Source organism: Leucopleurus acutus, assembly GCF_964270905.1.
Source record: "Leucopleurus acutus genome assembly, chromosome: X".
Classification (NCBI taxonomy): Eukaryota; Metazoa; Chordata; class Mammalia; order Artiodactyla; family Delphinidae; genus Leucopleurus; species Leucopleurus acutus.
The window spans coordinates 14,586,593-14,611,293 of record NC_139148.1 but is presented as its reverse complement, the minus strand read 5'-3'; the positions used below and the strand labels follow the sequence as shown (position 1 = coordinate 14,611,293).

Here is a 24,701-nt window from a genome sequence, read left to right as displayed (position 1 = left end):
TTGGATTATGCAGATTAATGTTTTGCATTAAAGTTGGGAAGCTTTTAGACATTATTTCTTCAAATAGTCTTTTTGCTCCTTACTCTCTCTGTCCTCTCCTTCCAGGACTCTCCTATTATGTTTATTCTGGCATGCTTGATGGTGTCCCACAGGTCTCTGAAGTCTGTTCATTTTTTCTCTCTCTCTCTCTCTTTTTTTTTTCCTGTTCCTCAGACTATATAATCTCAATTGACCTCTTAAAAAATTTGGTGATTCTTTCTTCTGCTAATTCACATCTGCTGTTGAGCCTCTCTAGGGTTTTGTTTTGTTTTTTAAATTTCATTTATTATACTTTTCAAATCGTGAATTTCTATTTGGTTCTTTTTATAATTTTTATTGCTTTATCGATAGTGTGAGACATTGTTCTTACACTTTCCTTTAGTTCTTTAGACATGATTTTTTTTTAAGTTCTTTAAACATATATAAAATAACTGACTTGATATCTTTGCTTAGTAAGTCCAGTGTCTGGGCTTCCTCAGAGGCAGTTTCTGTTGACTTTTTTTCCCCCTGTGTATGGGTCATACTTTCCTCTTCCTTGCATGTCTCCTAATTTTTTAATTGAAATTTAAAAGTAATATAACGCAGCAACTCTGAAAATTAGGTTCCCTCCCCCTTCCTAGGCTCTGTTGTTGTTGCTGGTGCTGTTTGGATTTTTAGTGACTCTCCTGGACTAATGTAATGACTTTTCCAGGTCTAATTTTGTTATATGTGGCTACTGAAGTCTGTTCACTTAGCTTAGTGGTCAGCTAATGATTGGACAGGGATTTTCTTAAGTGCCTGGAACCAGTATGTCTCCCAGCCTTTGCGAAGGGGTTCTTAGTGTGTGTTGGGACTTACCTTGAACATTCCAGGAGGCAGTTTACAAATCTGCTTTGTGCAGAGCTTCAAGGTCAGCAAAAAATGAAAGATTAGGGCCTTCTAAAGTCTTCCTGAGCATTCATACAACCATGTACATACATATGGCCTTGTAGATTCCCAGGAATATCTCAGTGCTTTTCAGAGTCCCCTAATGGACATCTCATTCTCCAGTTTTTCCTTTTAAGCTTCTTGGTCAGCATCTTGTCAGCCCCAACTGGTAATACTACCTCTGGAAGCTGCAGTGTTAAACAATTGCCATTGTTGTGGGTTTTTGGTTTGGTTTTGGTTTGGTTTTTGACCAGTGCTTTGGATAGGGCTGTTCACACAGAGCAGGCTCTGATTTAGGTCAGATAGAACAAGCCCAGAGATCAGAGGTTTTCAGTGAGCTGCAAGATTGATCAAATAGTGACACTTCTCTGTGGGTGGAGCTTTTGGAGAGTTCCAAATCCTTTGTGCCCCCTTCAGTGCTAGGCTGGCTGCTGGCTTTCACAGCTACTGTAGTTGCGAAGCTGTTGGTTTGCAAGGCTGCTGCAAAACTGGGGTGAATGGGATTATATTAGGGAAGGTAAAATGCCACAGAATTTGTTGTTCTTTCTGAGATTCAGCCATTTTTCTTGAATAAAATGCTTTTTGGGTTGTTGTAATCCTTTAGTTAACGTCCACAATTTTGAAAAAGTTAATTTTGCCAGCGCTGTCATTATTTTTATGAAGGAGTGGATTTTCTGAAGTCCTTAATCAGTCGTCCTGGAAGTGCTTCTCTATGATGACTTCTGAAGTACTTTGTAAATTATCTGGCCTTTTCTAGTTATCTCTGCAGGAACAGTTTCATGCCTGAGCTCACTACGATACCCAGAAGCAGAAGTCAAGAATCAGTTTTATGTTTGTATCAACCTCAGATAGTAGACCATATACCAGCTTCATAAACTTTTCATAAAGAATGTATTATAAAATTACAAGTAAAAGATAAGTAAAGACTTTTTCTGATCTTCCTATGATTCTGAGGTAAATATCTATAGAAAACTATAGAAACTGTATATTTTAGTACTCTAATTTTCTGTATCATTAAATGGGTATGAAAAAAGTCAATTATTTCTCTTCTTAGAATTTAACTGTCCTAATTGTAGAAATATCTCTCATTCACTGAAGTATGTTTTGCCTGTTAGTTTTGTAGTTGATGATTAAAAATAAAATCAAATGGTGAGAGCTCTCTTAGACTCATTAGTAATCAGTCAGTAAATGGATGGCTAAAGATTGCTCATCAGACGATTTTGAGAGGCATGCCTGGCCCCCAGCCATTTTGAACTAGATGAAGTTTGACTTTGGTACTTTCTCATTGCAGTCTTTCTTCTCTCTGGAGGTCTGTTATCCTACTTTATAGATTTCTATTGCACTTTGTTTTTCCTTTTAGTTGGAGATTAAATCAAAATATTGATCGATAATGTAGTGTAACGTAGTCTAATGTAGTGTAATAGTGTAATTAATAAATTGAAATGTCTTTATTTTCAGGATTATGCCTTAAAGTGTGGTCCTTTAGGAAGAAATGCATTTGGTTGATGATAAGTAACCAGTAGGATTGTTGTAAGTGTACCCCTAGGCCAGGATTGTTGCCTATAAAATGGAGTGTTCATTGTACCCTATCTTCTCTTTAACTTCTCTGAATTCTTAACTTTTCTTGCTCATGGGAGCAATTTTCCCAGGTCTTTTTAGACACATTACAATTGGTTGCCTCACTGTTGGCCTGTGAGAGTTAGAAAGATGTGATGACCCTAGAATAAATGAAGCCTAAACATAGTGCCTTTAACCCTTGAATATAGTATCACTGAAATATTTAATAGGATGAAATGAACACATCTTGTTCATAAATAATTGATCAATTATTGATGAAGTTATAGTAGGCAAATGATTTAGAAACAAAAGTGTTTTATGCTGATGATATGAAAACGCTTGAGTATATTAATTAGTTATAACAGATATTTCTTTTTTTGAAAACAGTAAAAGAAGATACAACAGAAAAGAAAAGCACCAAACGACCTTCTCAGGAACCTCTGCCTTATGTTGCTACTCTCTCTCCTAAGCGCCCCAAAACAGAAGTGCATGCCTCTGAAGGTAAATAGTATTTACATGTTGCAAGACTGGGGAGAAAAGTCACTCTTCTATCACTTATATGCTCTTGAGTGTTGATGCTGGAAGTTGGGGAATATATTCCCCCTAATCAGTTTGGCAGTTAGGCTACTACTTTGGCAGCTTTGTTGAGCACTTCATTCCCTTCAGAAGTGCACAGTTGTCATTTCTTCTTAGATTAAAGAAAAACAGTTATAGCCATATTTTCCATTCAGCTTTGTATTGCTAAAAGCTGATAGAAAGAGGAATAGAAAAACCTAGTACATTTCTCCAGTGAAAGTTTTAAGTGCCCAAGGAGTAAGCAAATGTTAGAAACCAACTCTGTGATCATATTGTAACAAAGAGTTGTGAAGAACTGCATTCCTAAAAATAAATGCTTTAGTGAGGTGTTCATAGTTTTGGTGGCAAGACTGGCAAGGGTTAGTTGCCATGAGAAAAATAGGTGATATCATTAGAATCAATTTGAATTTCAGGACAGTGTCCATTACTATAAACACCAAGAAGGGGATGGCCATGTGCTTTGTGTTAGAGGTTTGTGGTTCAGTATAGCATGGCTTAAGTGAACTATTGTTGGCAGTTAGGGGATTTTTGACCTTTTAATAGTATTCGAGCTGTAAGTCTGTTGAAGATAATTGCCTTTGTCTTTTTTCTTATTGCCTTTGTGTTTTTTTTTCTTGTAGAAGAAGTATTATCTTCTGAGGGAAATGGCATGCCCAAAGGGGAAATGCTTTCTGAAGAGTCCAAAAACTCACCACTAAATCCAGCAAGTTCTTTGAATCCTGCCAGCACAAATCCTATAAGCACTCATACTCCGGTCTCCAGTAGTGTTTCTCAAAGTGTGCCATGCACCTCGAGTTCAACACTGGTAGGGACCGAATCACCTCCCAAGAGCAGTCACCATGAAGTTACATTCCAGATGCAGAGGAAAAGTGAAGGTATATTCAAAAACAGTGATTCTCAGCCAGTGTGTTTGTCTTTCCCCTTAAGGTTTCCATGCCCCACAACATCCCCTGAGAGTTTATCGCATTGGAGAAAGTGCCAAAAGTGAGGAGGTCGAGTCCTCCCCTTCACATCATTTTCAGGGCCAAGCTGCTACACATGCTCTAATCCTCATGGCATTACAGAACTATTTCTGGGAATCTGGATCACCAACCATGTTTCTGATGGAGACTTCTCAGTTTAGTGCTTTTCTATCCATTGTAATTTATCATTTCCTTGGGTACTGCCTGGACTCACAACCCTCACATGACTCTGAGGCCTGGAAGGATGCACTCCCTCTTCTTTCTGACGTCCTCTCTTCCTTGTCCCTATTGAGACCTTTCCTGGCCCCAGCCTGTGTGTGGTTCCCAGATCTAGCCTCTGGCATTCTGTTGCTGCAGGCGTTTCCCCATTTTCCACACTCCCAGTCATTCCCTCAGACCCCGCAGGAGAACATGATATGTATAAACAGGACAGCATCCTACTCTTCATTTGGAAAGAGCCAGAGCAGCCTTCCAAGTGCAAAGATAGCTACTATCCTGTACCCTTTTAAGGGTTAAGGGTGCTGTGGTGAGAGGAATAAGTGTTTTGTCTTTTGTCACCAGATAGGCATCTAGGCAAGGTTGAGGAGTAAAGGAAGTAGGAATCAACTAACTCCCCTGCCTTTCATAATGGATATTATCTATGGGCAACTGCACTGTACACATGCTGTGATACATTTAATATCGTCACCCCCATCTCCTACTCGGTGTAGATTGTCTCTGGTTTTGGAGTGATTTTTGTAGAGAGACTGAAGATAGATGTTCATTTTATAAAGGGGTCACTGAATTTTTAGATATTTTCACAATATATGAGTTCATGAAGACAGGCCTTCTGATCTCCTAGTGTATATAAGACAGAGCCATTAAGGAGAAGAGCATGACTGGACTTTGATTATTTTTCACATAATTATTTATTTCATGTAATTATTTGAATAACACTAATGTTCATAACTTTCTCTGATTATTTTGAAGATGTGGGCCCAGTTAAATTATTTTCCATGATAGATTAGAAATAGATGAGCTCACAGTTGTTTTATTTTTATTTTTTAAATTTTTTATTTTTTAAAATTTTTAAATAAATTTATTTTATTCATTTTATTTTTAGCTGTGTTGGGTCTTCGTTGCTGCACGCGGGCTTTCTCTGGTTGTGGCGAGTGGGGGCTACTCTTTGTTGCAGTGCGCGGGCTTCTCATTGCAGTGGCTTCTCTTGTTGCGGAGCATGGGCTCTAGGCATGTAAGCTCAGTAGTTGTGGCTCACGGACTCTAGAGCGCAGGCTCAATAGTTGTGGTGCAAGAGCTTAGTTGCTCCGGGGCGTGTGGGATCTTCCTGGACCAGGGCTCATACCCATGTCCCCTGCATTGACAGGCGGATTCTTAACCACTGCGCCACCAGGGAAGCCCGTTTTATTTTTAATATAAAATTATAATTTTATACCAGAAATCATATCTTTACATATAGTTTATTTGTAGTAATCCGTAAAAGTAGTTATATGTTATTCAAAGCATAACTATACCAGATTCTGATGACAGAAACCAAAAATCCCACACAAATATAAGTTAATTTAGAGGTATGGTTAGCCTTGCCAGTAATTTTTTTTTTTTTTTTTTTTTTTTTTTTGCGGTACGCGGGCCTCTCCCTGTTGTGGCCTCTCCCGTTGCAGAGCACAGGCTCCGGACGCACAGGCTTAGCGGCCATGGCTCACGGGGCCTAGCCGCTCCGCGGCATGTGGGATCTTCCCGGACCGGGGTACGAACTCGTGTCCCCTGCATCGGCAGGCGGACTGTCAACCACTGTGCCACCAGGGAAGCCTCACCAGTAATTTTTTAAGTATTAAATTGAGTCTGTTTTGAGTTAAAGGAGAAGACTTTTCTGTCTGGATTGTTAGAATGCCTTAGGCATGGCATGGTCTATACCATCATCGTTTTTACTTGGGTTGATACAGCCCAGCAGCATTTCTTGGTAGACCAACATTTTTATCTCTGACAAGTAGAAAGTAGGATAGATTTTACTAAAGAGTTTTTATTTCATATCAAAGTTACGCTATTTAAAAAGAAAATAAATAAGATTTACCATTGTGAGTTCTTTTATCTTCTGTTTTTCTTTGCCCTTTCCCTGGGTGAATACTCAAAATACTCATAAAATGGCCAGAGCCCAGAGGATAGGAAAGAAAAGGTGCACTTTTGGCTAATTCACACATACAAAAATATTAAATTTGTATTGACGGTCCTTGTTTAGAGAAACAAATCCTCCTAGCAAATTACAAAACCCACTTCTCTTATCATACACTAACTTTAGAGAGTCAAGTACTCTGGTTGAGTAAATGAATGCGTGTCTGGACACAAAGAAATTTCAATACAGTGTAGTGAACGGCACAGCTATAACTTTTTGAGGTATGAGCACTTAAATTGTTTCATGTCTTAGTTACTTCTTTTTTAAACATATAAACCTTCAACCAAAATATCTATTACTATGCAGTGAAACTTGAAAGAGGCATTCAGTATAATGTTAAAGTTACTTCTGACCTAGCTAAGCACAAAATAATCTTGTTTTCTTCAAAATTCAGATAAGCATTAAGGCTTGAGAAACAGGAATTTAAAGAATAAAGTGATGCTAAAAACCATCCATATTGAATACATTAAAGTGAATAAATTTAAGCAACTATCAAACTGTAAATTCTGGGGATTTCCACTGCAATTAGCTAGTAAAATAAACCTAATCTGGAGATATCAAGAGGAGAAAGATTGAGAGAAATTCTTTGAAATATTTAAAGTAAGAAAGCAATAAGTTAGCTTAGATTAGCCTAATTTAACCCAAGTAACAGATCTTTTGCTGTATTTTCCTGTGGCCAAAGTGGCCTCGGATTGCTCAGTCTCTTTTATGATCTTTGGAACTGTAAGGTGTCTTCCGAAGCTGCTTTTGTTGTTTGGGGGAGGTCAGGTGGGACATTCTTGAGTAGCCATCCTCAGGTCATCTTTGTCTAGGCTTTCCCTGGATTTTACCTTGGAGTCCTGGGTCCATGCCGGGGTACTTCACACAAGGTTCCAGGAATGAGACAATTACTCCCTACCTAACATCTCTTCTTTCAGGATAATGATCAGGTCAAGTATGATTTGTCTTTTTTCCCCCCATTGAAGCTCCAAGTTATATAGCTGTACCTGACCCCAGTGTCCTGAAACAAGGCTTCTCTAAGGACCCTTCAACCTGGTCTGTGGATGAAGTGATACAGTTTATGAAACATAAAGATCCTCAGATATCAGGCCCCCTCGTCGACCTCTTCATGCAACATGTAATGTATCTTTTGATCCGGTTTTCCTGCCGTAATGACTTTGAATGACCTCTGTGCAGGCCCTTCAGTTGGATACTGATTAGTGTGGATGGTGGGGGAACCCTATCAACTGATTATTCCATATGCGAGAAAGTTTACTTTGCCCAAAGTTAAAGCCTTAAAGGGTGGAGGCTGGATCTGTGCTTTAAATGGGTACCCGGGTACCTAAAATACTACAAGTCTTCAAGTTCTCAAGAGAAGATGATTCGGCATGGCCACTCTCAGGTTTCTTCTCCTTTCTAACAACAGCTACAAGGATCCTCCTCCCCACCTGCTCCCTGCTCGGCCCGAGGACCGTGAGTAGGAGGGGTGACCACAGCTGTGACAGGGTGTCCTCCTTGTTATGACGCCTGATGAATCCAGTAACTGTAAAAGATTAAGTGCAGCTTTATTTTAAATAGGAACTCATGAAAACCAAATAATATGCTTCCACGACAATAAATTGCTTAATTAAGGAAATAAAGAATTTTAGGAGGATGCCTTGTGTCTGTTAAATAATGTTTATAGTCTTTTCTAACAAATTCATGACCAAATATCTATGTATCCTTTTTGACGTTGTAAGAAAATCAGTAATAAGTTTTCGTATCTAATTAGCTTCACACAACTAACTGAATAGCTTTCAACATAATGACAACACTGTATAGCACATTTACAGTTTGCGTTAATACTGATATACTCATATTTCAACCTTTCTAAGAAAGTTAATGACTGTCTGAAATTCATTTCTACAGTTCACAGTTTTCTACTCTTTGTCATAAATACGTGGTATTTTATTCAACATATAGTATTTAAAATCAGAGTTTGATGCTAAGGCCATTTTTCAAAGATACTGGGTTAAATTTCCTTTTTCTTAAAATTTGAAGTGAATTTAGAAATTTTCAAATGATGCTTCACATATAAGTTATATTTTTAATAGTTTTCAGGAAATAAATGCATATTCAGAGAATATATGTTGAGAATGTACAGCTGCTCCCTGTTTTACATGTTCTTATATGTACGTAATGTGACAAAACATGAAATCAGTATTAGTAATTATAATTTCTTTCTCTCTGTAGGAGATTGATGGGAAGGCTCTGCTACTACTCAAAAGTGATGTGATGATGAAGTATATGGGGCTGAAGTTGGGGCCAGCCTTAAAGTTATGTTATTATATTGAAAAACTTAAAGAAGGAAAATATAATTGAAAAAAATGTGTAAGTTTAGACATAATTTTCAATTGTCTTGATAACTTTTTAATTTAAAAATATTTTTATTCTCGTAGCAGTTTTTGTTCTGTAGACAGTTCCTCTAAAACTACGTTATATCCAGAATTGCAGAACTACATTACAAGTCCAGTCTACTTCTTTAAAACACATTAACATGTTAGTATTAGCATATTCAACTTGGCAGTCCTTTATGTCTTTTTATTATTTTACACTTTACAATTTATTATTTAATTGTACAGTTTACAAATATACTTAATGCAGGAAACAGAGAAACACCATTGATTTTGATTAATGTTTATATATAAAACCAAAACAGCTACATCCCAAAGGGGGGAAAGTATCAGGGACTGACAGGCTCTCTAGTGAAATCCATGAGAAATTTTCCTTAGAAAAGAATTTAAAGATGCAACTGTAGATATCATCTCTTTTTCAAATATTTTATGTCTGTTACTGCAATGTTCTGTTTGTGTTCTACCAATTTCCGGAAAGGGAATAGCCATATAAATTATTTTCCTTTCGTTATTATTTCTCTGTATGTTGTGTTTGTTCATATTTAAAGAAAAAAAACAAGCTTATAAACTTTCATAAAGTGTTCTTATCAGTTTTTGATAAATTTCAAACAATTGTAAGATAGAATGGTTGTTTTATGCAGGAGATATTATACTACAAGTGTGGTTTGGATGGAGTCTGATTAAAATTTTTCAGTGAAATACCCATTATTTCAAAACTTTACATATTTTCTCTAAGCTTAGACATTTAACTAGGCATTCATTTCTCATATCTCTATATGAGGACACCTGTGCCCAAATTTTTAAAATATATATATTTTATTGTCTGTTTATTCTTCATACAGATACTATACCATATTTATATATTATTCTATACCTGTAGGTATTCAAACAAATCTGTTGTTTTTGAATTTAATATGGCACTTTGCACTGCCACAGAGGTAATGGTGAACTATTTATATAGTTGGATGTTTTTATTCTGAAAAATATACGTGCATCATTTGCTATCACTAGTACCTCTCAGCTTAGTCTTCAGGGGATAAGAAACAATCCATAGATTGGTTTCCATACAGGGAAGTTCTCTGTCCTATGCAATGTTGCTAGTTAATTTGCTTAGTTCTGAGCCATTTATTCTGCTAAATTTTGGAAGATGCATTAATTCAGCCTTATCATTTTGGGCTTTATTTTTAAAGTTAGAACTTTCAAGGGGAAATGGTGCTATATGTTTATTGTTAATTAGTTTGTATAAGTTTGGTGTAATGTTAATAAGCTATGAGAATCTGTGCTAAAAGTATTAGCCATTTGTTATAAATGCCAATAAAATGTACACCAGGGGCAAGAATGTACATTTTCTTTTTTAGAAAACCAAATATACTTTATATGAGAATGCTTCTATTTAAAGGGTGGTTTCATCTATGTTATTCATTTTGTGTTATAAGACAAAATTCTAATTTAAACTTGGTCTTCTCTCAAATTGTTTGTGTGAAGATGCTGTGCCCAGTTAAACAGTCCTCAGGTGTTTGTATAAATACTGTTTTACAGTTTTCAGATTTTAAAATATAATAAAGTTTAATAACCACAGCCATTAATGTCAAAGCCTCAGATTTGATTTTACTTGCTTTCACCACATTATATTAATGTATGAATCAGCTATAGTTGAAAAAGCAGCACTCTAGTAAGTTTGTGGCTTTATATGTCCAAATACTTGGTTTTAACACTTGCCATTCCTAGGAGCAAAGGGCTGATCTTTTGCAGGGGCCTTAAATGAGACCCCGGGGAAGCAGTAAGAAGTTAAATCAATGAGTTTTATCTGTACTCAAGTTAGTTGGCAGTGATGCAAGTGTGCTAGAAAATGCCAGTGCCCCCATATATCTCATCCCACCTGAGTTCATGTATCTGGCTGGCAATTCTAGCTGCTTTTTTACCACTGGGGGCCAGAAGCCATACTGCTACTCAGCCGTCAGCTCTCCCACCATAACTGGTGGAAAAGCCCTAGAGGCTCAGGGTTGTGGTTGAATCACCTTCAAGATCCGACCCCTCAGCCCACCCGCACCAGGAGCTGCTGCCTTGGAACCCAGAAACTGTTACTGCTGTTAATTGGAGACAACCGGGCCGTAACTGAGGCTCCAGGGATGATGATCTCAAGTAACTGGAATGGAGGTGTCGATTTTCACTATCTGGTTTGTAAATTTTTGTCCAGAGACTGTCATGCCGTGTTAGCGCGGGTTACCTGTGAACTTAATTATCTTTGCTCTAGTGTTCCCCCTCAGTCCATTCTTCAACTTTCTGTAGGCAGCAGGATTCTGCAACTTGAGCTCTAAAGCCCTCTGGGTACATTGAGCATGTGCTTTTTTCTGTCTTCTGTCTACGTGATTTCTAATTGTTGGAGAGTCTTATGGTACATGGTTCAGAATAGAATTTCCCAGACTTTTAAATTGGTACTCCCTCCGTAAACATGAAAAAACCATGCCCTTCTGTAATATTAGAAATTAAAAATTAAACATCATGACTAGCAACAGTGATTCTGGGAGGAAAAGTGCTGCTTTTTCAAGCTACATAAGGGACTGTACTCACAGTTGGTTGAGTAAATGAAGTATGTTTAAATTTCTGGGGCTGTTTCTACAGTGTGATGTGAGGACTTGCTTATATTTTTAAGCGCTCTGACGTTGATCCAGGGAATGGAGAGAGCTCTTAGGGAGGACATGTAAGCCAGGGCCCACCTTCAGAACGCATGGTGGACAGTTTGTGTCTGATCCCTCCTGATGTTTCCCCTGTTTTGTCCAGCATATTGATGAAATTGAACCTTGAAAGCAGCTCTCCACAATGATCGCATACTAAGACCAAGCTTGCCCACTCTCCCTGCAGTACAAAAGGCAACAGCAAAAAGACTTTATTGTATCATTCAGTCTTTGACATAAGGAAGCAAAATTAAAGGGCAGATACTGGTATAATTAAAAAGGCATTATTGATAGACATTAGATTCAAAGAGAAAATTCACTGTTAAGAATCCATGGAGCTTTCACAAAATTGAGTACATACTAAGCTACATAGAACACTCTGAATCCCAGGAAACAAAGTTAGTACAGGCTACAGTCTGGGACATAAAATTCAGAAGTTAATGAAATACTTCTGAAATGCTAACAAGAAAAACAATAAGCACCCCTACCTTTGTAGCCACAGCTTCTTTCCTGAACTTTCTCCTTGAGTTCTAGGCCTGGGTATGTCACTGTCTACTGATGTCTCCACCTGCAAGCCCACAGCACCTCCTCATCACACCTGAATCTTTCCCCACCTTCCTTTGCTGATGTGCCCCTCTCCAGTCCCTGCCTTAACAGCGCCTCACCCACTGATGCATCTGGGCACCTGACACAGTGCCTGCCAGTGTTGGCCTCAACTCCTCATCGTCCACAGCCCACCGCAGCCCTGACGTCACCTGGTCCCAGGCATCCTACCTCTCACAGCTCTCTCTCGTCTGGGCCCCCCAGTCTGTTGTTTCCCGAGTTTGCTGCCAGATGCCACTTCAGAAATGCTAAGTTTCTTTCCTATGAGCACTTCCAGGGCTGATACTTTTATTATTGTATTCCCAGGATTTAGCATACTATCTCCTACATAATAGATACTTAGATGTTGGTTGACGGAAAAAAACACAAAAGCAAATTTTCTTCTTAAAAACACGGCCATTTCCAGTACCTCTCCCAGTTTACAAGAAAATCATTTTTATTGATGCTTGTACTTCATTAATGCAGTGTGGCTCCCCGCCACCACCATGGAGCAGCTCAGATGTGTCTGAACAGTAATGGGAGATGGCCGATCCAGAGGACTCTGAGGGCAAAGGCAGTTAGGCCCAGAGATTTGGGGCTTGTTGTAGGAGAACTGAAAAAATCCCTCATCTTTATGAATATACTGAAAGATTTGTCAGAGACACAAACGAAGTGCTTTCAATAAATCTGTTGGTGTTTTGCATGCGCGCGCGCGCGTGTGTGTGTTTGTTTAACTAGGATTTGAAGATGTAACTGTGAGCTGTAAACCCTTAAGTTTAACAAAGCTGTCCCATGTCCTACTGACAATTTATATCTTATGTCTGCAAACCAGTTGGCTGGGTGGTTCCATTTTGATTGAGCCAGGCTAATATTCTTCTCTCCTATTTGGGGCCACCTTTTGCATGCTTTGGAGTTGGAATTTAAAAATATAAATATAGAAGGTCAAAGTTGTGCTCGCTGTTGACGGCTCCTGTAAAACACCTGACTCAATGAGCAAATATTAGCTCTATCAGCTACTTTTAAAAAAAGCTTCATTGTAGTACATTTCAAGTACATGTGAAAATAAGGAGAGTGAAGGGACACCACCCAGCTCCAATAATTATCAGCTCATAACCCATCTTGTTTCATCCACACTCCCACTCAGATCTCCCATTTCCACGTTGTTTTGAAGCAAATCTGATAGATCATTTAATGTATAAATAGGTCAGTATGTATATCTAAAAGATAAACTTTTAAAAAAGTGACCATACCATTATCATACTTTAAAAATTAATAATTCATTTCTAACACCATGCTGTAATGAGAGGAAGCAGGGCTCCTTGGAGAAATGACCGATTCTAGGACTGGGACGGGGAATATACAAGTTGAGCCTGGAGCATCTTGTAAGTGTCGAAGGATGTGCTCCAAGAAAGCACAACAATGAGGAATGTCAAAGGGACACAGGAGCGAACTGAAAGAGCTTCCAGTGGCCAGGAAGTCTGGAACGGTTTGAGCAACAAAATAAAGCAGTATTGGATTATAACCCAAAGTATAACAAATATCCCTGAGTCCATACTGCTGTAAATCAACGATCGAATCAGTAAATAGGGGAGAAGAGAGAAATCTGTGCAGAAGAATCCCAAATTATGTAGACACTCACCCTCAAGGAGGTGGAGCATTACTCCCCGCTCCTTAAGTGTGTGCTGTGCAGAGAAGTATGTGCTTCCTTCCAAAGAGGGCAGTATGGAAAGGGGGGGAAAGAGGAACTCTCCAGGGGAGAGACCTGACAGACACCCTCATCCAGGTGGTCAAGGTCAACATCAACAGCGAGAAGTCCCGTTCATAGTATGTACCCTTGATATGATAGCATGAGGATGGCCCCTTATCGCTGAGGTTTTCCTCCCCAAAACCCATGACACCAGTTTCATCACGAAGAAAATCATCAGACAAATCCCAACTGGGGAACATTCTGCAACATACCTAACCAGTCCTCCTCCAAACTGTAGGTCATCAAAAACAAGGAAAGTCTGAGAATCTATCACAGTCTAGAGGAGCCCAGGGAGACATGATGAGTAAACATAATATGGGATCCTGGAACAGAGAAAGGTGAAAAGGAAATGTGAATACAGTGTAGGCTTTAGTTAATAATAATGTACAAATATTGATTCATTAGTTGTGGTAAATGTACCACAATATAAAATACTAATAATGTATGAAAATGGGTGTGGGTACTGTCTCCACTATCTTAATAACTTTTCTGTAAATTAAAACTGTTCTAAAATTAAAAGTTTATTTAAAAAATTAGCAATTCCCTTCTATCATCCTACATTCATACAGTATTCAAATTCCTAATCATCCCCAATATTTCTTTTTTACCATCTGATATCTCCCTGTAATTGTCTGTTAGAACGCTGTCGAATAGAAATGTAATGCCAGAAGATGGTTGTTGGAGACATTAGTCTGCCATCTTCTCAGTCTGCTGGCTTTCCAAATAAAGTCGTATTCCTTGCCTCAAAAAAAAAGAAAAAAAAATGTAATGCCAGCAGCATATGTAATTTTAAATTTCCCAATATCCACATAAAATGTAGAAATAATCAGGTAAAATCAATTTAATAATAGTTTATTTAATCTATGCAAACTATGATCATTTCAACAAGTAATTAATATGAAATTATTAAAGAGATAGTTTACATTCTTTTTGTTTGTGTGCCATCTTTAAAGCCGGATGTGTATTTTGCACTCAGAGCACATCTCATTTCACCCTGGCCCCATTCACGTGCTCAATAGCCAAGTGTGGCCACAGTATTGAAAGACAGATCAAATGTGGGTCTCTAAGTGCCATCCTGGACCAGTAGCATCAGCTCCATCTGGGAACTTGTTAGAAAGAAACATCAGACATGCTGAATCAGAAACTAGGCGTGGAACCCTGCAATCTGTTTTAACAAGCCCTCCAGGTAGTTCTGGTACACTCAAGTTTGAGAAGCGTTGCTGGGTATTGGAAGACAATTTAAATGCTGGTCTGACGCAACCAATGAGTTACTAGAAATAAAAGGATATGTTTCTATCTTCTAGGACAAGAGCCATATGGAATTTAGAGACAGAGAGGATGTTTGTTTGCTTTTCTTAAAAAAAGGTTTATTCTTTTTATGGGGAATTAATAGCTGCCAACAATATCTAATACTATTTATCATGGCAATTTTTAGCTAAGAAGTTCTCCTTCGCTTTGAAATTTTAACTGAATTTTGGTTGAACCTTAAGAAATGTTAACCATAAATGTGTAATAACTGCCCTACTACAAAATTTACAAGTCACATTTCCAATGTTCCTCTTGCCTTGATGAAAATTACTGAAGGTCTTCCTTTATCATCAAAGCTCAAAGACATTTATGCCATGGTATATGGTAAGTAGATTTGAAAACTTTGTCATCACTTACTAAGTTACACAAGATTCCTGTTCAAGCTGATAGACGAAACATAAACTAGATTTAAAGTACTGTATTAAAAACAAAAACAGAGTTTGCATTTTGGAGTAACTAAAATGTAGAGATCTAACACAAAAAAAGTGAAAAACACATATAAGATTACCATTATGTAATTGTTCTGTTTAGCTCTTTTTACTCTAAGCATATAGTCTTATTTAGAGAATGACTGTTAGCTGGTCAAATTTATGCTTAAGACATCCATACTTAATCAGAGGTTTCAGAGATGATAACACCAATCAAGTATTCTGAATTCTTTTATGTTAAATAGGAACATCTTCTCAATCGTACTCTCAAGTCACATCTCATTTATCTTCCTCCTTAAGAACTGCATAGGCTTGTTTTAAATAGTTTAAACACCTGTAATAAACTACAGTTTGCTAAGAATAGAGGTACTCTGGTTAATGCTGAAAATAGTGTGACCAGAGGAAAAGCAGGCATTATTAAATATGAATGCAGTCCTTACCAACACAAATTGGACCTTTTTTTTTTAATAAAAAAGCTAGTCCAAAAAGAAGTCTTATTCTGTAAAGGTTTATCGTTTCCAAATCACAGTGAAAGGAACTTGAGTAATTTACCAATTTTGTTTTCTACTATGTGCCTTAAAGATACCTCACTAAAAACTGGTATCTGACACAACAGAATGACATATGCAGAATGTAATATTGTAGTGACGGTACTGAGGTTGACTGTTACAGACATATTGAAAGTCTGAGTATTAAATGGTTACATCCTAATTATATAGAACATTGGTCCAATAACAAAAATAGAGAACAGCCGCTGGAACTTTATCTCATTCAATGTTCAGAGATAACAGGGTTAACCATTCTTTCCATTATTTTCAGCAGATAAGTCCTTTTTTTAATATTTAAATCTCATGGTAACTGAATTCTGGCATTTTTCCAAGCTCCTTTATGAAGAGGATGCTGAAGGCCATCACAGTACAGCATGCTGCCACATAAGGACTCTTCCGTTCACCAATTCTAGCACACTTCCAAAATATACCCAAGAATCCAGCTTTATTTCTGTCCAGGAGGCTGGGTGCCTAGGATCGAATATAAGCACAGGTACATAGAAGCAGCAAGATTACAGTCAACAGACTCTGAAAAATTGAAAATGGCAAACATAGGCCGGCGAAGCCCCAGCCACATCCAGAGAGGATGTTTTTTAATGGAGGTAGTAGGGTTTGGTGGGGATGGGAGAGGGCTTTGTAATCATGAAGAGAAAGAACATGAAAGAGAAAGGAAGAGGGAGCTACACGGGGAGTGGCATAGTTAGAGAAAGATCCATTCGCCCCTGGCCTTTTGCCTGTAGGAGCATGAGGAAAAGCTGGTTAGCCCAGAGCTGCGGAGCAGCTTGCACGGCCCTTTGGGGAGCTGCATGGAAGCCAGGTCCTTCTGTGGGAGAAGTCTTCTCAGGATGTGGATTTTCCATCCTCTGCTGCCCCTGTTCCAAGAATGATTAAAAAAAAAAAAATCCCTGGAGGGATGGGCGTTGCAAGGAAAGAAAAGCACAGAGGAGTAAAAATGCCTCCTCCTCTCTCCTTCAGTTATTGCATTAGTTAGGATATCGGTTTGGGTACTTTAACAGAGAGACCCCAAATCTCAGGACTTTCAAAAAGATACAAACGTACTCCTGTCTTGTTTCATGTTGGTAGTAGGAGGTGTTCCACATATTATCAGGGATCCACACTCCTCTCATCTTGTTCTGCTTTCCTCGGCATGTGGCTTCCATCTCCTGGCCCAGTATGGTTGTTCTAACTCTTGCCATCACATCCATGTTCACATTCAGCCACTCCTAGGCTCTGGGGAGTCTTTTAACTAGGCGGCTGCATGCCCAGTCAAAAGGCTCTTAATCTAAGAAAAGGAGAACTGATTTTGTAGACAACCAGCATTCTTGGTCTCACACACATATTTGATCATCATGCATGTAAAGATGATAGTTGAAGCTTAAGGCATGGGATGAAAAGTATAAGGTAGAGAACGTGACAAGGACACGTTATATCAGTGGCTTCATAGCATGAGAGGCTGGGAGTGGGCAGACGTGAGGGCTGAGAGCTGTGAAGGACGGGAATTTTAGAGGAGTTAGGAGCAGTTTATGATTTGTGGCCCCTTCAATGAATATGTAAAAACAAGTAAATATTAGAATTTGTTTTCAATTATCTTTGGTTACTGACCTGTTTCTTTGAAAGCCTCCCCAGGTTAGAGTGGACATAATTTTTCATTAGTTAGAATGGGAACTGTAGAGTGACAGCAAGCGAATCTCAGGGGCATTCTGATATTTCAGGAGTGACTCTAGCAGAAGTGTGAGTGGGGTACAGAAGGGATGAGAAATGCCTCAGAACCACACTGTCACATCTTTCCTCCAGCAACTGGCGTAATTGGGTAGCCAAAGACGATCAAAGGTACCTAAAGGGGTGAAGTAAGCCTTTGGCCAGGGGTGGTTGTTTTCCTTTGGGGTAGGTTGGCTGTGCTCTGGCATTCCAGATAGGGAAAAGGGCCTGGGGTTTCTGGTGTGTAGACAGAGAGCTTGCCCTCAGACACAAGGAGCCCTTCTCTTGATACAGACACGAAGGAAGGGGAGGGGCGGTGTCTGGAGGAGAACTGGCCCAGAGGGAGAGCTAGGGGCGGGAGGACTGGCTGGGGTGGAATGTATGTGTGAGGACCTCAGGCTCAGAAAAAGGGGGAGGGCTTGAGCTGCTCCCGGTGGGATTCTAGAGACCAGTAAAAATGGAGACTATTAGAAATTGCCATTGGGCCGGCTTGGGGGAGGGTCCAGTTGTCGTCAGCCTCTCTTTGCTGTGGTGTGGGATAATTCATGGAGCTTGAAGAGCTGGTTCAGAGGCTTATGAAGCAATCCTCACAGCCTGCAGTGTGATGGGGCAGCAGCCAGTGAGGGCTCAGCCCTGGGAAGCCACGAGAGTCCAGGATGGGGCTGCCCCTCAGGGAAAGGTCAATACACATACTCCTGTGCATGTTATAAAATAGTACAAGATCTGAAACTTAACAGAAGAGGATTACATTAAATAGCAGATAATCTTCTATAGTGTTCCCCTGAGCCCCAGTGGAGAATCTCCAGTGCTCCATTGTGGGGAGCCCTGATGCGGAGGTCTCTGCAGGCCGCTGGGTGTGCTGGGGCCTAACATCCTCAGGGCAGGCTCCTCCTGGCTTTACCCTGTCCACAAAGGACCCCTTGGTGTTTTCCTGGTCTCTGCTTTTGAAGCACTATCTTGGTCCCAAAGCATCAGTTTCTTTCCAGATATGTTACAGAGAGGTTGGAGAGAGAAAGATGTACCCAAGGGACTCAGGGTTAGATTCCCCTCCTCTGCTGATTTCTGTCTGTGGGACTTTGCTAAAGTCTCAGAGGCGAGGATCACGACTTCCTTCCAGGGGTGTGAGAAGTCAGGGAGTTGGAGGATGGGAAGCAGCTTGACACAATGGGTGCAGGAACTGTCCCTTTATTCCAGCATCGCCTCTCCCTCCACTGCTGCTCCCTCTTCCATATCCTGTTCACAGCTCACTCCTGATATACTGGAGCCCCAGGAAAGCAGCCATGTGGCCTTGATATTAAAGAAGATTTTAATTCATTCTTAAAATGAATTTCAACATGGGTTCTGGAGAGCTGAACGAGCCTTGGAACAGGAAGGCCCTTGGGTCAGCTTTGGATGGCTCTCAAGGGCTGTGCTTTGGAAGCTATTCATTATAAACTGGGGGGTGGCGCGGTGTCACACAAGCAGACCTGGATTCTGGATGGATCATTCTGGCAGCTATCGGGGGCAGGGAGGAGAGCTCTCAGCAAAGGGAACTGTTCGTCCATGGTGCGCTGTGCCCTCCTTGTATCCCATCCACTTATTGTCCTTGGGGGCGACTCCAACGATTTCATTCCACCTTTTCTGAGCTCTTCTCAGAGGCGTAGGTGGCCCGAGTTGTTTGTTGGGTTCAGCACAGCCCGCAGACGGTCCAGCACAACCACCTTTTCCTTTCAAATGATACTAGCGGTTACTTTCCAGATCGCCCGAGGTCTGGGAAGGCCAGCTTGTAGCAGGGGTCTTAGGTGAGCTTTTGGGCCGGGGAAGAACCCAGGAAGGCAACCAGAAGCCTCGACCGCCGGCCAGCTGGGTTCCACGCTGCCGACCCGGACGCACCTCCCTCAGGAGAAGAAAGTTCTGGGCCCGACGGGGAGGGCGGCGGGCGCTGCGGCCGCTTCTTGGCACGAAAGTGTGATGGGGTGTGGACGGGCCTCCCCACCCCACCCAGGAGCCACGCACCGCTGCCAGGAAGCCACGTGGGACTCGAGTCGCCGCCAGAAAGAAGGCACGTGAGGAGAGGTCCCGAGTCCTGTGCCACCACCTGGGGCGGGGGGGGGAGGGCGCCGCACTGCTGCCCGGAGCCGGGGTCCCAGGCCCAGGCTCAGCCTGGGAGGCACACAAGCTGTTGTCACACTTTCCTCGCCCGACGCCACCACCTCTTTGTAGCTCACACAGCAGTGGAGAGGGGTTGGCTCTTATTTACCCCTGTGTCCTCCCTCGAGAGTCTCCTATTCTCAGCCCCCATCGTAGCCCTATCTTCCCCTCAATCTCTCTCACGCACATCCACCCCCGACGTGCACGTATACGCATGCGCACACACACACATCTCGGCGTTAATGACCCAATGGGATGCAGTTTCACAACCGCTGGGACGCAGGCTGTGCTCTGTGCCTCTCCTGGGCTTTTCCCTGTCTCTACGAAGAGAATGTAAGTTGGTCAAACTTGTTCCTGTGTTGTTGCCACCCCTCCCCCGCCCCCCACACTGGGAAGTGTTCTTAAGGCCTTGGATCCAACAGCCCCGTCGTGGCCCCGTGCGGTGGGAGTTGGGAGGGGGCAGCAAGGACGCAGGGACAGAGGTCTTGGTCAAGTGTGAGGTTCCACACCTGGGCTCTGCAGCCCCCAGCGTTTCAGGTTGATTGGCAGCCTTCAGTACTGCCTTGTGAAATCCGTCCCCGGGTTGCGTTGGTTTTTGTTGTTGTTGTTTTTTGCTGGATCAATAATTTTAAAATTTATTTATTTAAAATTGAATAATTTGAATTGAATATAATCAATTATTTCATTTTTGGTTTTTGGTTTTTTAATTTTAATTTTTTATTGAGGTATAGTTGATGTACAATATTATGTAAGTTACAGGTGTACAATATAGTGATGCCCAATTTTTAAAGGTTACCCTCCATGTATAGTTATTGTAAAATATTGGTTATATTCCTTGTGTTGTACAACATATCCTTGTAGCTTATTTTATACATAATAGTTTGTACCCATTAATTCCCTGCTCCTCTATTGCCCCTCCATCCTTCCCTCTCCCCACTGGTAACCACTAGTTTGTTCTCTATTTCTGTGAGTCTGCTTCTTTTTTGTTATATTCACTAGTTTGTTGTATTTTTAGATTCCACCTATAAGTGACATCGTACAGTATTTGTCTTTCTCTGTCTGACTTATTTCACTTAGCATAATACCCTCCAAGTCCATCTATATTGTTCCAAATGGCAAAATTTCATTCTTTCTTATGGCTGAAGAGTATTCATCTATATCTGTCTATCTATCTATCTATCTCTCTATCTATCTATATCCCACATCTTCTTTATCCATTCATGCATCGATGGACACTTAGGTTGCTTCCATATCTTGGCAATTGTAAATAATGCTGCTATGAACATTGGGGTGCATGTATCTTTCTGAATTAGTGTTTTTGTTTCTTTTGGGTATATACCCAGGAGTGGAATTGCTGGGTCATATGGTGGTTCTATTTCTAGTTTTTAAAGAAACCTCCATACTGTTTTCCACAGTGGCTGCACCAATTTACATTCCCACCAACAGTGTTCGAGGGTTCTCTTTTCTCCACATTCTTGCCAACATTTGTTATTTGTGTTCTTTTTTTTTTTTTTTTTTGCGGTACGCGGGCATCTCACCGCCGTGGCCTCCCGTTGCGGAGCACAGGCTCCGGATGCGCAGGCTCAGCGGCCATGGCTCATGGGCCCAGCTGCTCCGCGGCACGTGGGATCTTCCCGGACCGGGGCACGAACCCGTGTCCCCTGCATCGGCAGGCGGACTCTCAACCACTGCGCCACCAGGGAAGCCCTATTTGTGTTCTTTTTGATGATAGCTGTTCTGACAGGTGTGAGGTGATATCTCATTGTGGTTTTGATTTGCATTTCCCTGATGCTTAGTCATGTTGAGCATCTTTTCATGTGCCTGGTTGGTCATCAGGGTTGCAGTAGTTTATTTATTTATTTAGGCTGCACTGGGTCTTAGTTGCAGCACGTGGGATCTTCGTTGTGGCAAGTTTAGTAGCGGCATTGGAACTCTTAGTTGCGGCATGCACGTGGGATCTAGTTCCCAGACCAGGTATCAAACCATCCATCAAAACTCCATCCAGCCAACTCCATCAAAACTACTGCAACCTGGTGACTTCACTGGTGGTCCAGTGGGTATGACTCCACACTCCCAATGCAGGGGGCCCAGGTTCGATCCCTGGTCTGGGAATTAGATCCCACATGCATGCTGCAGCTAAGAGTTTGCTTGCTGCAACTAAGAAGTCCGCATGCCGCAACTAAAGATCCCACATGCTGCAATGAAGATGCTGTGTGCTGCAACTAAGACCTGGCACAGCCAAAATAAAAGAAAGAAAGAGAAAGAAAGAAAGAAAGAAAGAAAGAAAGAAAGAAAGACAGAAAGACATCCTCTTCTGTAGGGATGGTGGCTCAGCTCATACCTAAGCCTAGGTTGATGGCACTACCAGCATCTCCTCCCACTTCTCCCATATCTGCAAGGTCTCCTGGGCACTATGTTCCACCCTACTCATTCAGGCTGATGCAGCTTAGGTAGACTAGGAGAAGAAAGCTGGCCTTAGGAGAGAACCACAGTTAAGAAAGCGTTTCCACCTTCCATTCTGTGCCCCTTCATGGAGAAGAGGGGTCAAGTGAAAGAAGGGAGAGGTCTGACTAGAAATGAAAGTGAAGGGGTTGTCGAGCATCTGCTGGATGTTCAGTTACATTCCAGGAACAGACATTGGGTACACTGGGTGAGTGGATCAGTCTGTGTGTACGATGAAGAGAAAAAAATCACACAATAATTGGAACAGAGAAAGTTTAACACAAAGACGTATTAAGTATAACAGTGGATTGGAGTAATGAGGGACTGGCTAGTAAGAAAAAAAGAAAATGGGAATAACAGCTGTGAGGAACAGTTACTACCTCTAGGGCTGATAGTGGGCCCAAGAGGGCACAACTATGACTGAATGATACAAATCACTGTGCTGCTGTACTGGTGGAACTTGCTGTAAATCGACCCTCTGGAACTTGCTGGCAATATGCCCTGTAGGATAAAACTTGTTCCCTCTACAATCTTTCTCCAGCACCTCCTACTGAAAGAAGCTTAAACTGTGCTACTGGCAAAGGGAAAACTTAAGGGTCCATATCCATTTCCACAGAGCAGGCTAAAGGGTGAATGTGAGGTTGAAAGGGAGTACCAGTGTCAAAAGTTCAGAAAAAAAAAAGTGAAACCGATGAATCGGTGAGGCAGTAATTAGTAGAAAATTTATTTTGCACACACCAAAAGAACAGTTTGCAAACCAGGAGCACTGAAACTAAAACATGGAATGAGACTCAGAAGTATATTGTTATAAAGCAGCTTATATAGTGTGGACGCAGTGATTTTCTTCACAGTGATTGGTTATAATATTAGAATTTTCTTAAATGAAAGGGAATTGGTTAGTGGTCACCTCATCAGTTTTGGGGAATAACTTAAGTTTCACCTGTGATTTTCAGAGGCATAAGCAAGAAGTGACCCAGGTTAAGTTAGCCTCACTTGCTTTGCAAAATAAACTAAATTAAACTTTGCTTGTGTGACTAAACTGGTTTTGTATGCTCAGGGAATTTTCAAGACTGGTTTCTGTTTGTGTTTGATTTTAACACCAGCATAGTGCATCCTTTCTATTACTCAGCTTCCCTGTGCACCCTCTTACACATATTTACACTCCCATACCCCAGTGAAGCAACTCTACATTTCTACCCAAGGTAGAAACTTACTAGTGAAGAAACTCTCTCTCACTTTTCCCCCCAAATGAGGAGATGCACAGTGCCAAGAGTCACTGTATAACTGCCACAGTGAAATGGAACCAAAATTCCAGGCACTGTGGTGGGTGCTCTATATTTTATAATATTTAATTCTTAGAACCTTGTGAAGAAAGTGCCATTTAAATATAAATAAGATGTGGTGCTTCTCTCCAGGAACTTAGGTGAGAAGACTGTCTACAAAGATTTCTAATAACAGGCAAAGTGACTTAAGTGCTAAAAGGAGGTGATGGGAACCCACTGTGGAATCCTAGAGAAGGAGCTACTCATTCCTTACCAGGGGGCTGTAGGAAAGTGTCTTGGTGTAGGTTTTATTAGAACAGATGTCCTACTGGAACAGGCTTCAAGGGATGTGAGAAAGTTCTGGAAGCAATTGAGCAAGAGGTAGAATAACACGGGATGTGAGCATGTGCTATGGGGTGGGGGTAATACGTGTGTTCAAATGATAACTCTGCCACTAGTCTTGTGGCTTTGAGCAAGTTAATGAAACTAAGCCTCAGTTTTCTCATCTTTAATATGGGACAGTAATACTGACTTCTTACAGTGGAGAATGGCAAATAGAGAGTGGTGCAGCTGAAGGGCAGGGTGGCACAGATTTAGTGGGCCTTATTAAGGGCACATTTCTAAAGTTGGATTATTCCGGATTTGTTCCCAAAGCTGGTGTTGGATATGAGTACAAACCCCGGAAAACCTTAGACAAAGTCTGAACTCAAATCTCTTACATTCTACACTTTTTCTATGGTGTGTTGTATGTGAAGAACATTTTGTAAGGGGTGGAATTACGCTGGTGGCTACCAGTTTGTATTGCTTTTTGTATGTGTGGAAAAAAGTACAGTTAAAAACATCTGCATATAGGTATAAAGTGAAGGAGGCATGGCGCCACACTTTCCGTCGCGCATTCGGCCCCCCCTCCCTTGCAGGCGACTGCACACGCCCCGTGCTACTGCGCAGCCGCAGAAACCTGGGCGGGTTTTGCGCCTTCCGTTACCGCCTCGGTCCGTTACAGTCTGTCTTCCGGTGTGCACAGCCGCGACCCGGATGCAGTGCAGACGCTGAGCCGGAGGCAGTCAGAGCTGGGCTCCCTGCCTCACGATGTCTGAGGAAAAGGGTAAGGGGCCCTCCCCGAAGCTTTCCCAATAGTTTCTGCCTCTCTTCACCCCGCCCGGGGAAAGGCTCTAACAGGTTTTGACCCCAGCCCATCTAGAGGGCTGCACACGTGACCGTGGGACTGGCTGTTAATCGGCCACAGCGCGTCAGGTGGTGGCCTCTCGGCTGCGGTCCCAGCTTGGTCAGGGCGCGCGTGGG

The 24,701-nt window shown here is 41.3% G+C and overlaps 1 protein-coding gene and 1 pseudogene across 2 annotated transcripts in view; one reads left to right on the top strand and one right to left on the bottom strand.

Annotated features, from left to right (window-relative positions):
- SCML2 (Scm polycomb group protein like 2) overlaps positions 1-8,547 on the top strand; it is a gene marked incomplete at its 3' end in the record, with an annotated part of 66,340 nt that extends 57,793 nt beyond the window's left edge. Inside the window, exons 11-14 of the mRNA XM_082864111.1 lie at positions 2,890-3,003; positions 3,699-3,953; positions 7,173-7,324; positions 8,419-8,547. Coding sequence (XP_082720237.1) covers positions 2,890-3,003; positions 3,699-3,953; positions 7,173-7,324; positions 8,419-8,547 — 650 coding nt within the window. The remainder of the gene's footprint in view (positions 1-2,889; positions 3,004-3,698; positions 3,954-7,172; positions 7,325-8,418) is intronic.
- Positions 8,548-16,161: 7,614 nt separating this feature from the next.
- LOC309978078 (protein kish-A-like) lies at positions 16,162-16,420 on the bottom strand (annotated as a pseudogene). The gene has a single exon. The product of its transcript is annotated as a protein kish-A-like (transcript).
- Between the last annotated feature and the right edge of the window lie 8,281 nt (positions 16,421-24,701).